We start from the raw sequence: 14415 nt of genomic DNA on the forward strand, positions 1-14415 counted from the left end.
GTCCAACACTGATCTCCAGTGCGTTTCCCGGGGACCTCGAGTCCAGAGGGCAGAACTTGGAGGGAATAAAATAACTTTGAAAACTTTGAAAAGTTAAAACAACAATCTGAAAAGTGTGGTGTGCTTTATTGGCTCAGAACTCTAGAGAACCTCCTCTGATGGAGAACATCAGCTTTGACTAGGCCATTCTGCTGACCTAAACCGACCCATAACCTCCACCAGTCTCAGGTTCGACTCAAACTGGACTTAGAGACGTGGAGGACATGAGGGACAGTGGACAGGCTGAGGAAGACTCTGATGAAGAACAGGGACCTCACAGGCTTTTATTTTGAAAGGTCTTTCCATCATATATTTGGGTAAACTTGATACTCAGAGAATAAGAAAGCAGCTACTGTACACACACACACACACACACACTCTCTCTCTCTCTCTCTCTCTCTCTCTCGCTCTCTCTCTCTCTCTCTCTCTCTCTCTCTCTCTCTCTCTCTCTCTGCCCCCTGCAGTGCTGATCTGCTGCAGATTCTCTGCATCGTCAGAAACCCGACAGGAGCTCAAATCCTCCGTCCTGCTGCTTTTCTCCACATTTACTTTATTTTCCAAACCCGCTACTGGAGCCGAACCTGCCGGACCCTCTGGACCCCCTGCAGAGCCACAGTGAGCTTCAGCCGGCTGCTGGCTGTGCAGTGAACCAGGTGAGCCTTTAGAGGTGAGAGAACCTGCGGCTGGTCCCGGTCCCGGTTCTGCTGGTTCTGGGTGGGCGTGTCACGCCTTTGTCTCAGCCTGCGGCTCTCGGCGGCTGAACGCCTGAAAGGTTCCGACTCTCTTATCAAATACTGGCCCGGAGCTCAGCTGCTCTCCTCCGGTTCCGCTGGTTCCGTTCAGTTCGAACTGGACCTCATTGCTCGGTTCTGGGCGGGTTCTAGAACGTGCTGCAAGCGGCCGGCGGTCTGGCGCCGGTCCAGTTGGGCCTGCTGGAACCTGGAGATAAATGTATTGAGACTTTTTATTTCTATCTTAATATTTCAATATTTTATTCTCCTGTTGAAACAACAAAATCAAATGCAACAATTCTGATTCAGTAGAAAATATTTTTTTCTATTTTCAAATATGTGAATATAAAGTTTAACTGCAGATTGTTTCTCAGTCTGAACTCTGGATCTGGTTTCTGTCTGCAGGTTTAGGGCAGCCGCCCAGGGGGGCAACTGTTGGGGGTGTCCAAAGTTTTTCTTTTCTTTTTCATGAATTTTTCTGAAACACTTCAGGAAGTTATGCTAACTTTTTGCTAGCATCTCCCTGCTGATGGAAAGAAAAACCTGCTAACGGGATTGGACCGGGCCGGGTCAGCAGAGGCCGGGTCCGACTCAAACCACAGCTATTCACACCCAGAACCGGTCCAGTTTTAACTCCCAAATGGACCACAGTGGTAACCTTTGACCCCAGCTTATTGATTCAGACCAAACAGAACCGGCTCCGGTCCATTTCTCTGCTGGTCCAGACACCAGTTCTGTTCATCTCCCTCGGTTCAGATAAGTCCAGTACTTTAATCCTCGGTCCGAAGCTGAACAGATCCAGTAGGTTAATTGTTGTGGGAGTCGGTTCTGGCACCAACCGGGCCGCCGGCAGGCCACTGGTTTTTCTGGACCGCTGAGTGTCAGGATGGAAAATCCTAAAATCAATAAAGGGTCATAAAAATCAAATCCTCACATTTACTTCAGCTGCAGCTCCAGTGGGTGAAATAATGAAAGTTCTTTATGTTTGGCAGCACATAGCAAAGTTCAAACTTTTTATGGTTTTCCTGATACCAGTCCATGCTGGTCCGGTACCAGTCCCTATACTTATGGACCTCCAGTACTTCCTGTCTTCCTGAGAAAAAGAAACAAGATTTATCAAACAAAATAAATAAAATCAACAGTTAACCTACAAATAACATCTGTTAATAATAATAACAAGAAAAGAAAATGAACTAAGAATAAACTAACAACATTCAAATTGTTGAAGAAATGAAGAATAAGTGGCTCCAACACATGAAACTGTGCAGAGTTTAGGTCAGAAACCTCATTTATTCATTCCCGAGTGACGCCGTCATGGCAGCGTGGTGAGATCACGATGTGGTGACATCACGATGTGGTGACATCACGATGTGGTGACATCACGATGTGGTGACATCACGATGTGGTGACATCACGATGTGGTGACATCACGTCGCTGGTTCTTCAGCAACCAGAGGAGGAAACAACTTGAATTTTTTTACAGTGAGGTCAGAGTCATGCTCCCCATTCTGACTGGTGAGTGTCTACTGGGATCACTGGTGTGGAAGTCACAGCGTTGTGCTGCATCAGGACCGGGTGCGTTTTCTGTCAAAGCAGCAACTGCTCAGAAAAACACTCCAACACGCTAAGACTGCCCCCTAGTGGTCACATAATTACAGCTGAGTTCATCTGGGGTTATCCTAATTATGGCTTCATTTCAGATTAAAGGAGCAAACTGCACAGATTGATGTTATTTCTGATTCAGCAGAGATCAACAGAGCAGCGTCGGCCCGGAGAGCCGCTGAGATTTTTCTCCTCCTGTTTTGCTGTAATTTGCTTCTGCCTCCATTTTTCAATCTATAATTAATGTTGTTGCTATGAAACATACTTTCTGCTTTTTCTACCAATGGCAGCCCTGCTAACAGTAAATAAATCCGTTTCACTCATCTCCTGTTTGTGTCCATTAGTTCTATCCCAAAGCTTTACATTTGACTGACTCCTTCAATCCTTTCCAGATCAATCCTGCCTTCAGATCCTCCTCAGCAGACCGCTGCTTGACCTGTTCCATGGCCACCAGTCCCAGTGGCACCCCAGAAACCCGCATGGCGGCCCAGCAGCAGCCGGAGGAGCCAACCAGCTCACAGCCAGACGGAGAGGCCGCCGGCCCTCAGCCGGCCACTGAAGAGCAGCAGATCTCAGATGCTCCAGATGACCGGCCAATCGAAAGAGAGAAATCAGTCGACCACCTGACAGTAATCAGTGAGATCACAGAGACCAGTAAGTTCATTTCTCATCATAAGCTGCTGGTGAAAATAAAACCTCAGACTGAGACGCTTTGCTGAGTTTATCAGTCAGACGTTAGAGGGACGAGACGGGCAGCTAACGTGGGTGGCGGTGGCGTTGGTGGCGGAGACGTTGGTGGCAGTGACGTTGGTGGCGGAGACGTTGGTGGCAGTGACGTTGGTGGCGGTGGCGTTGGTGGCGGTGGTGTTGGTGGCGTTGGTGGCGGTGACGTGGGTGGCGGTGACGTGGGTGACGTTGGTGGCGGTGGCGTTGGTGGCGGTGGCGTTGGTGGCGGTGGCGTTGGTGGCGGTGGCGTTGGTGGCGGTGACGTTGGTGGCGGTGGCGTTGGTGGCGGTGACGTGGGTGGCGGTGGCGTGGGTGGCGGTGGCGTTGGTGGCGGTGACGTGGGTGGCGGTGGCGTGGGTGACGTGGGTGGCGTTGGTGGCGGTGGCGTTGGTGGCGGTGACGTGGGTGACGTGGGTGGCGTTGGTGGCGGTGGCGTTGGTGGCGGTGGCGTTGGTGGCGGTGGCGTTGGTGGCGGTGGCGTTGGTGGCGGTGACGTTGGTGGCGGTGGCGTTGGTGGCGGTGACGTTGGTGGCGGTGGCGTTGGTGGCGGTGGCGTTGGTGGCGGTGACGTGGGTGACCTGGGTGGCGTTGGTGGCGGAGACGTGGGTGACCTGGGTGGCGTTGGTGGCGGTGGCGTTGGTGGCGGTGGCGTTGGTGGCGGTGGCGTTGGTGGCGGTGGCGTTGGTGGCGGTGACGTTGGTGGCGGTGGCGTTGGTGGCGGTGACGTTGGTGGCGGTGGCGTTGGTGGCGGTGACGTTGGTGGCGGTGGCGTTGGTGGCGGTGGCGTTGGTGGCGGTGGCGTTGGTGGCGGTGACGTTGGTGGCGGTGGCGTTGGTAGCGGTGGCGTTGGTGGCGGTGGCGTGGGTGACGTGGGTGACGTTGGTGGCGGTGACGTTGGTGGCGGTGACGTTGGTGGCGGTGGCGTTGGTAGCGGTGGCGTTGGTGGCGGTGGCGTTGGTGGCGGTGGCGTTGGTGGCGGAGACGTGGGTGACCTGGGTGACGTTGGTGGCGGTGACGTTGGTGGCGGTGACGTTGGTGGCGGTGGCGTTGGTGGCGGTGGCGTTGGTGGCGGTGGCGTTGGTGGCGGTGGCGTTGGTGGCGGTGGCGTTGGTGGCGGTGACGTTGGTGGCGGTGACGTTGGTGGCGGTGACGTTGGTGGCGGTGGTGTTGGTAGCGGTGGCGTTGGTGGCGGTGGCGTTGGTGGCGGTGACGTTGGTGGCGGTGACGTTGGTGGCGGTGACGTGGGTGGCGGTGGCGTTGGTGGCGGTGGCGTTGGTGGCGGTGGCGTTGGTGGCGGTGACGTGGGTGGCGGTGACGTTGGTGGCGGTGACGTTGGTGGCGTTGGTGGCGGTGGCGTTGGTGGCGGTGGCGTTGGTGGCGGTGGCGTTGGTGGCGGTGGCGTTGGTGGCGGTGGCGTTGGTGGCGGTGACGGTGGTGGCGGTGGCGTTGGTGGCGGTGGCGTTGGTGGCGGTGACGTGGGTGGCGGTGGCGTTGGTGGCGGTGACGTTGGTGGCGGTGACGTGGGTGGCGGTGGCGTGGGTGACGTGGGTGGCGTTGGTGGCGGTGGCGTTGGTGGCGGTGGCGTTGGTGGCGGTGGCGTGGGTGGCGGTGGCGTGGGTGACGTGGGTGGCGTTGGTGGCGGTGGCGTTGGTGGCGGTGGCGTTGGTGGCGGTGACGTGGGTGGCGGTGGTGGCCGGCCTCTCAGGCTTGTTTTCCTGTGTTTTAACGGTTTATTCATGAGTCTCAGGGTTCTGTGCTGGTCTGTTGCCCTCCAGGTAACGGCGTTGCTCCTGTCATGGCTGAAACATCGCCCACAGTGTCCTCTGTGTCGCCCAAGTTTCACCCTAAGCCAGGCAGCCACATTAATGGCCGGCCTTGCTTGGGCAGCCGGTCCGGCTCGTTGGCGGCGGGCTCACCGAGGCCCTCGCTCACCCGCCAGCCCAGTGCCATCACAGAGGTCACTGGGGACGGATCGAAACCCAGAGACTACCTGATCCTGGCCATCCTGTCCTGCTTCTGCCCCTTGGTGCCCATCAACATCGTCGCCCTCACGTTCTCCGTGATGGTAAGACTTTTCCCAAAGGAAGTGCTGATGAATCCCAGGGTTCCCAGCCAAACATGCTTTGCAGACAGTTGGTCATATCGGTTCTTCTGTGAACCTGGTTCATGTTTCCCTTCAGTCTCGGAACAGTCTGCAGCAGGGCAACGTGGACGGAGCCCGCCGTTTGGGTCGCAACGCCTTGGTGCTGTCCGTCGTCTCCATTTTAGGGGGAATCGCCATCATCGCTGCAGCCATCGCCTTCAACTGGGGACGTAAGTATGGAACCTCACCTTCCCACAGTGAGCCTCCTTTCTGCCCAGAACCAACCCAAACTCCCTCTGGTAGCATCAACATCAGCTCTTCTGTTCATTTTTGCAGGGATCTTAAAATCCTGATGTGTCTTCAGGACCAGATGCAGACCAACGTGGCGCTGTCTTGTCTCTGAAGCACTATCGTTCCCATCCACCTTCACCAGATGGAAAACCTATCGTACTTCTGTTCCAGCTTGTGGTTTTATTTCTGCACGACGATGAGCATGATCTGCCTGATACTCTACCTCCACACAACCAGCCAACTCTGTCCCAATGCTGACAACAGACGGACGCTCTGCTTCGGTCCCTCCGCCCTGGAATCAGACGTTTGTCTCTGTGGAAGAGGGATTGTTGGTGTTGAATCTGGACCTGCTGGACCTGCTGGACCTGCTGGACCTGTTGGACCTGCTGGACCTGCTGGACCTGCTGGACCTGCTGGACCTGTTGGACCTGTTGGACCTGCTGGACCTGCTGGACCTGCTGGACCTGTTGGACCTGTTGGACCTGTTGGACCTGCTGGACCTGCTGGACCTGCTGGACCTGTTGGACCTGTTGGACCTGCTGGACCTGCTGGACCTGTTGGACCTGCTGGACCTGCTGGACCTCATGTTCTGATGCTAAAATGGTCTAAGCTGTTGTAAAACTGGGAGATGCTGCTGCTCTGAAACTTTGAACTGGGGATGAATCAAGATTTTCACTATGAAGGCGGGAAAGAAACGGACAACAAGGTCATGGGGAACAAACTTTTCCACGTTCCTGTGACCCAAACGTCAGTTTTCTTCAGCCACTGCGTCCAGAGCCGACTCATGATTCAGTTCTAGACTTCATCAGGCAGAGTTAGACTCCGCCTTCCCACATACTTCATCAAAGCTGAGCAGTCAATGCGCCGCCGCCACGCAGCTGCAGATCGTTCATAATCACACACACCTGAGAAAAACCTTCCCGCTTCAGTAAGCAGTTAGGATGAAGTCTGAGGGATCCTTAGAGGAGCTGCAGGTTCCTCTGACCTGGACGCCTCCAGCTGCAGGTTCCAGGCCTCCGTGGCCACAGCCAGGAGGACCAGGGTGTCCCAGGTCAGTCCTCTGGGGCCGGCGCCCTGTAAGCTCTTCCCCTGGTCCAACACACCTGGATGGTTCTTCAGCAGAACTTTGTCATGCCAGGATGTTGAAGCAGGAAGAGAACTAAACATGCAGGAACTGGACCAGGAGGACTGGCTCTGCTGTGGATCGACTAGATTTACCGTCTGGATCTGGAAGAAATCCTGCAGCGACTAGACCTGCTCTTATAGGTGAGAGGAAGAGGAAGGCTCTTCATCAGTCATCAGAAAAGTTCAGCTGGAAAGTTTGATTGAATCCTGCGAAAGCAGCAGATGTCAGATGAAGCCGAGAAGGCCTGGTGTCCTGACGTCAGGTTCACTTCCGAATGACTGGTGAAGGTCGACCTCTGAGACCGATCCCGGGTCAGCCCCTCAGACACTCTTAATGATCCTGTCTGATCTGACCGCAGCGCCTCCGCTTACTGGACCTGAACCGATGCCTCGCATCACATTATTCCCAGTCATTCCCGGGATTTCTATTCACTCGGGAGCTAAGGTTACGTTTACTCGGCACCTCTGGCTCTGACCAGAGTGGATCGGATTTTCCTCTTGGGGGAAGCAGTCGGTCTCTGAGCTTCAGCTCATCTCAGAAACCCTGAGCTGGACCAGAACCCGGCCTGTTGTCCAGGAAACCTGCTGCTCAGTCCAAACCCGTCCTTTGTGGTTTTCATTTCCGTTTGCATCACAATTTAGTAAAAGAAATTAAATAAAATGTTAAGTTTCTGTTTATTCGGCTCCAACTCCCAATTAAAAGTTTAAAGTTTATTTTACAGGTGGAAAAATGAATCACTAGTTACACTTTATGAGGATTTTTAATTCAAATCATTTCTATAAAAACTGGTCATGAAGAGTCCTGGAGTTTCTGGACCTGAAACAGGAAGTTCATATCGGAGGAGGGAACATGTATACTAATGTGCTAATAGCAGAGCTAATTCTTTGTTTTGCACTTTAGCGGTTTTCTAAACTTGACACACTGACATGCTTTAGCTGCGCTAACGTTTAGCATTAGCACTACAAACATGTTAGCTATCGGTGCCGACCACTGGCCACTGAACGGACAGGAACGGTGGCTGAACGCTGGACGTTTGGGTCCTGAAGGCACATCTTCAGTTTTTCTGCTCCCTCCAGGGTCGGCAGCTGTTAGCGGTTCTTCTGAAAGGTTCTGATGATGCTGCAGCCCTGCAAGGCTTCTGGTGCCAAACTCTGAAGAAAAATCTCTTCATTTAATAATTCTGCATGATCACTACTGTGACTGGATTCATGTTATTCACTGTAAATTGTTCTTGCACACCAACGTTGCCACATTGCTAATGGACTCCTGTTTGGACTAAACCCAGATGAACTTCGCTGTAACAGAACCAGAATCTCGTATCAGCTGTGCATGTTTACACTTATTCCTGAACGTTTTCACCTTCAGCTGAACCTTCGCTCAGCAGCAGAGGAAACTCTGTCCTGCAGATGGTTGAGCTCAGGCTCTTCTGGTTTCTTTGCTCCTTCCCAGGAACCTGCAGGTTTGGTCCATTAGACCAGAACCTACTGTTGGTCCAATCTGAAGATGATCAGAACCATCATGTCACATTTGGACGTCTCCAGTCTCCTTGTTCATGGCTCGACCCGCTCCCCTCCGGTTCTGATTGTAGCATGCCTCTTTATTAACCACATTATGCAAGTGAGATGTAGAAAGTGAAGTGGCCTCGGTGTGAACGCTTTGGGTTCTGGGTTCTGTTTTGGTTCCTCATTTTGGAACCTGACTGTTGGAACTCTTGTGCTTCTCTTTGCTGCTTGTATGCTAACTTTGTGCTAACATTAAGCTAACATTAAGCTGACATTAAGCTAGCATTGGGCTAACATTAAGCTAACATGAAGCTAACATTGTGCTAACATTAAGCTGACATTAAGCTAACATTGTGCTAACATTAAGCTAACATGAAGCTAACATTGTGCTAACATTAAGCTGACATTAAGCTAACATTGTGCTAACATTAAGCTAACATTAAGCTAACATTGTGCTAACATTAAGCTAACATTAAGCTAACATTGTGCTAACATTAAGCTAACATTGTGACTGTAACATGAACACCTCCTATCTGCTGGCACAAGATGTGTAAATAGAGAAACTGTTTTTATTTTAACAGAAAAGTTTCTTCCATTAGATGTTTTTATTTCTGGGGAATGAAAAGTCCAGGATAATCTTTTAGGAACCAAGAGTCGGATTTCTCTGTAACTTTTTAACTAGCCTGCCGTCTGTCAGTTATCATTTGGTAAGGTCTCAAAACAGTTTGGCCTTGAACTAGGCCATTGCTAATAAGCTTTGGCTCTGATTGGTTGGTAACTTGCCCAGAGTCTGACTGACTCTGTTAGAGTTCTGCAGTCAGTCCTGGTTCTGAAACCTGATGGACTCCAACCACAACAAACTAATCCAGTGGAAAAATGTGGGGGGTTGAAATGAACCGACAGGCGATGCTGAGCTGAGTGAAACTAAAAGTTCTGTTTCGAATCTGAACTAAAGGTCCAAACCTGCTGAAGGACTTTTCATTTCTGTCGATTGATGCTGAATCGATCCTGTTTGAGTTGAATCTGTATTTCAGTATTTCTATCCTTTTTGTATTTAATCTTCTGCTTTCAGTTCCAGCATGAAGCTCCATCACCGACGCTGTCCGAGTCTCTGCATGCCTTAAACTGATGGATGAATGAGTGAATGGTGCTGATGTCTTCACTCTGATGACGTCTGAGGAGAATAAATCCTTCTGCCTCGTTCATCAGAAACCGAATCATTTATTAACATCTTTTCTATCAGCTCAGATTGTTATTATTAATGTCCAATAATAACAGAAATCTGAAGAGAATAACATGAAACAATCAATCAGATTGACCTCAATCTGATTGGAAGTTGATGGTTTCAACCATCCAATCAGAGGACAGCTGGTCAGCACATGGGAACAAAAAGGCCAGAGAAATCATTTGTTTCTGAATATGAACCTGCTCATATAAAATTCATACCCGATGTTGATAACAAACTGAGAAGAATGTGGGAAGGAGGCGGAGCTTACGGCCGACTCCAGTCCGTTTGCCTAGTCAAAGTCCTGTTCGGTTGGTGACATGTGAATGCTAATCTAACTCTGGTTCTCCAAACCTCCACCTGGGTCCGGCGGACCGGAGACTCCAAAAGCAGGAAGTGGACTACATCGCAGGGCATTCTGGGTAAATACAACCAAAGCTAACATGCTATCCTAGCGCTAGTAGGACAAATGGCTCCTGGTGTTTAGCCAACACAACCATCACACATTTACATCATAAACTTACAGAACTGTTTGAAATGTTTTCTGGATAAATATTTGAAATCAGCTTCATCTGTCCTAATCAAAACCTCTGATCTTCACCTCAGTTTATAGTTTTTTTTCCAAACGTTGCAGATTCTCCGGTTTCAGTAAAGAACCTCAGGCTCTGAACGGAGATCTGGTTTGTTTCTGTCTCAGACGGAACCAAGAGACAGGAAGACATCAGGAAGACATCAAGAGACAGGAAGACATCAAGAGACAGAAAGACATCAGGAAGACATCAGGAAGACAGGAAGACATCAAGAGACAGGAAGACATCAAGAGACAGGAAGACATCAGGGGACAGGAAGACATCCGGAAGACATCAGGAAGACATCAGGGGACAGGAAGACATCAGGAAGACATCAGGGGACAGGAAGACATCCGGAAGACATCAGGAGACAGGAAGACATCAGGAAGACAGGAAGACATCAGGAAGACAGGAAGAGACAGGAAGACATCCGGAAGACATCAGGAAGACATCAGGAGACAGGAAGACATCAGGAAGACAGGAAGAGACAGGAAGACATCCGGAAGACATCAGGAAGACAGGAAGAGACAGGAAGACATCCGGAAGACATCAGGAAGACATCAGGAAGACAGGAAGACATCCGGAAGACATCAGGAGACAGGAAGACATCAGGAAGACATCAGGAAGACATCAGGAGACAGGAAGACATCAGGAAGACAGGAAGAGACAGGAAGACATCAGGAAGACAGGAAGAGACAGGAAGACATCCGGAAGACATCAGGAAGACAGGAAGACATCAAGAGACAGGAAGACATCAGGAGACAGGAAGACATCAGGAAGACAGGAAGAGACAGGAAGACATCCGGAAGACATCAGGAAGACAGGAAGACATCAAGAGACAGGAAGACATCAGGAAGACATCAGGAAGACAGGAAGAGACAGGAAGACATCCGGAAGACATCAGGAAGACAGGAAGAGACAGGAAGACATCCGGAAGACATCAGGAGACAGGAAGACATCAGGAAGACATCAAGAGACAGGAAGACATCAGGAAGACATCAAGAGACAGGAACATCCGGAAGACATCAGGAAGACAGGAAGACATCAAGAGACAGGAAGACATCAGGAAGACAGGAAGAGACAGGAAGACATCCGGAAGACATCAGGAAGACAGGAAGAGACAGGAAGACATCCGGAAGACATCAGGAGACAGGAAGACATCAGGAAGACAGAAAGAGACAGGAAGACATCCGGAAGACATCAGGAAGACAGGAAGAGACAGGAAGACATCCGGAAGACAAGACATCAGGAGACAGGAAGACATCAGGAAGACAGGAAGACATCAGGAAGACATCAAGAGACAGGAAGACATCAGGAAGACATCAAGAGACAGGAAGACATCAAGAGACAGAAAGACATCAGGAAGACATCAAGAGACAGGAAGACATCAAGAGACAGGAAGACATCCGGAAGACATCAGGAAGACATCAGGAGACAGGAAGACATCAGGAAGACAGGAAGACATCAAGAGACAGGAAGACATCAGGGGACAGGAAGACATCAGGGGACAGGAAGACATCAGGAAGACAGGAAGAGACAGGAAGACATCAAGAGACAGGAAGACATCAGGAAGACATCCGGAAGACATCAGGAGACAGGAAGACATCAAGAGACCGAAGACATCAGGAAGACAGGAAGAGACAGGAAGACATCAAGAGACAGGAAGACATCAGGAAGACAGGAAGACATCCGGAAGACATCAAGAGACAGGAAGACATCAGGGGACAGGAAGACATCAAGAGACAGGAAGACATCAGGAGACAGGAAGACATCAGGAAGACATCAGGGGACAGGAAGACATCCGGAAGACATCAGGGGACAGGAAGACATCCGGAAGACATCAGTTTCTGGGGCGAGAGAGGCTGTTGTTATGGCAACCGCTGGCAAGGGAGGAAGAGGAGGACGAAGGAGCTTCATCACTCAAATCCTAAAATCTGAAAGAATCAATTCAACAGAACCAGAACCAACAGAACCAGAACCAACAGAACCAGAACCAACAGAACCAGACCCAACAGAACCAGACCCATCAGAACCAGAACCAACAGAACCAGAACCAACAGAACCAGAACCAACAGAACCAGAACCAACAGAACCAGACCCAATAGAACCAGAACCAACAGAACCAGACCCAACAGAACCAGAACCAACAGAACCAGAACCAAGAGTATTTCACATATTTATTTCAATGTCTGGATTCAAACTCAGTATTTGGCTTCAGACTTCAATATTCAGTGACTTTAATAAAATGGAAACTACAATTTTAATAACTGGAATCGTTTCAATCCACTGCAGAGAAGCATCATGAAGTGCAACATGGACACAGGAAGTGATGTGAACCAAAACGCTCAGAACTTCCGGTGGCGCCGAGTCAGGAGGGGGCGGAGCTACGCTGCATCACAGCCGCTCAGCTGGAAGTTTTTGTGGTCAGTTTTCCTACAGTCCTTGAAGTAGGCATGGAGAACCGATTTTCAACCGAATCCTCGGAACCAGGAGTCAGAACCAGAGAGGCTGGTTCTGATCCAGTTAGCGGATCGAAGAGCTGAGTTAGAACCGAACCGTCCGTCCGGTTCTGATGATGGGACGGGTTCGCCCAGAACTATCAGCTCATAAAGCACATGTGTCAAACTCAAGGCCCGGGGGCCAAATCCGGCCCGCCGTAGCTTTTTATGTGGCCCTCCACAGACTAGACTAAACACTAAGTGTGATTAAATATTATATTATCAATCATATCAATGCAGTTTTTATCTGTTTACTACCAATTTGTATCAATCAATCCCTCCAGTTTCTTGAGAATTTAGTTGATGTATGATTATAGTGCATGATTTATACAGCGAGTAAATAAACAGTCACATTTATTATTAGTTCCTGAAAGGACTGAAAAGATCGTCAATAATATTATGTAATTTTAAGAATTCATTGACATATTAACGGTTTGTGAACAGACTTTATCAACACATTCTAGTACAACCGGCCCTTTAAGAGCCTTCATGATCTTGATTGGGCCAAAACGAAAATGAGTTTGACACACCTGCTGTAAAGACTTGAGGGAATAAATTCATTTTGCAAATTCAGCAGAAAAACAGAAACCAGAATCATTTATAAACTAATAAACATTTTATATGAGAATTAATCCTTCAGATGAAATGTGAAAAATAATCCAGGTAGATTTTGTCATATTTAGGGATTAATAAACGTTTTTAAGTTCTGTTTCAAACAGAACCACCATCATCATCATCAGTATCATCCGGGCGCCGCAGCGCCTCCTGGCGGTCATTCTGGAACCGTCCAATGGACATCAGGCTGAGGAAACGTTTCCTGTCCAGGTGAGGCTGAAGCAGGAAGTTGGAGAAACAGCAGAACCAAGCAGCAGATTCTGGCCCGGTCCAAAGCTCAGCCCCCCATGAATGTGGGTTCAAAGTCACATCAGGGGTCAAGGGTCAGGATATTTCTGCTGGAGATATTTGTTTTCAAAGTCATCGCTCACGTTCAGCAAAACTATTTATTTCCACTCTGGACTTTTGAAAACTGATTTATTAACTGTGCCATATTTCCAATCAGTTTATTAAAATACTCATTCAAATGTTCTAATAATCAATTTATCAGTCTATTGGACTAATAGAGACACGGTTTTTACCCATAAAACCATCTGTTTTATGCAGATAAAAGTTAAATATCAATTCCTGCATTTTGTGACTGAAATTTTAAGGCTAACATTTTTTAAATTGTGACTTTTTATGAATGTTTTTAGAAAGTTTTCAAAGGTATAATAAATCTGTCGTTTCCATATGATAAATTTTGGTCTAACAGGGATGGAGAGTTAAATTATCATACATTTAATCCAAAGTTTGATTCACAAATGCTGCTTTCTGAAAATGTCCTCCATTTAGAATGAAATCATTTTACATCATAAAAGCCCAATCTTTATTCCAACATGTTAATATCTTCATTTAAAATTTGTCTTGTGTAGCAGTGTGATGTTATTACACTAGATTGTTAAGTGAGAAGGTATTCCGATAGGAAATTCTGAGCACCGGCAGCTTTATTTTGAAAGGACGACAGATCCATTGTAATCCAGCGGGTAACTTCCTGTCTCCAAATTATTATTTTTATTTAACTTTTGTGTGTTGTAAATAGAAATGGGAATTATTATTGTTACTGTTGAACATATTTAGTTCATGGATCATTATTTCTAGTATGAGTTTGGAGTTTAAAAATATAAATTAGTGGATCATACCATTGTGGGCTGTGAAAGGTTTTCCCACACTCTCCGTCGCGCTCTTTCTGTTCGGATTCCGTGGGAGTAGGTATGAAGTTTCGTTTAATAAATGTATTAGTGTAATAAGTGGTGGTTGTACCACAGTTTTTTTTTGTAAAATAATGTGTATTGTGTTATTGTAGTATAACTTAACCTTTGTTAAGTTGAAGTCAGTAGTTAGCAGTTACCTAGCTGCTTTATACATGAAACATTGCTAACAAATCCTAAGTGCATGTGCTGAAGATAGTATTGTTCATGGTTGAACA

General features: G+C 48.6%; 1 protein-coding gene across 1 annotated transcript; it reads left to right on the forward strand.

The window, feature by feature from the left end:
* Positions 1–537: 537 nt before the first annotated feature.
* On the forward strand, positions 538–9303 carry LOC129373788 (trafficking regulator of GLUT4 1). Its single transcript, XM_055051875.1, has 5 exons — positions 538–692; positions 2765–3026; positions 4874–5163; positions 5279–5411; positions 5518–9303. Exons 2-5 carry the CDS (start codon positions 2816–2818, stop codon positions 5532–5534), a joined length of 651 nt encoding a protein of 216 aa, XP_054907850.1. The 5' UTR covers positions 538–692; positions 2765–2815; the 3' UTR covers positions 5535–9303.
* The last annotated feature ends 5112 nt before the right edge of the window (positions 9304–14415 follow it).

This window comes from Poeciliopsis prolifica, unplaced genomic scaffold, assembly GCF_027474105.1.
Source record: "Poeciliopsis prolifica strain line A6 unplaced genomic scaffold, Auburn_PproV2 SCAFFOLD034, whole genome shotgun sequence".
Lineage (NCBI taxonomy): Eukaryota > Metazoa > Chordata > Actinopteri > Cyprinodontiformes > Poeciliidae > Poeciliopsis > Poeciliopsis prolifica.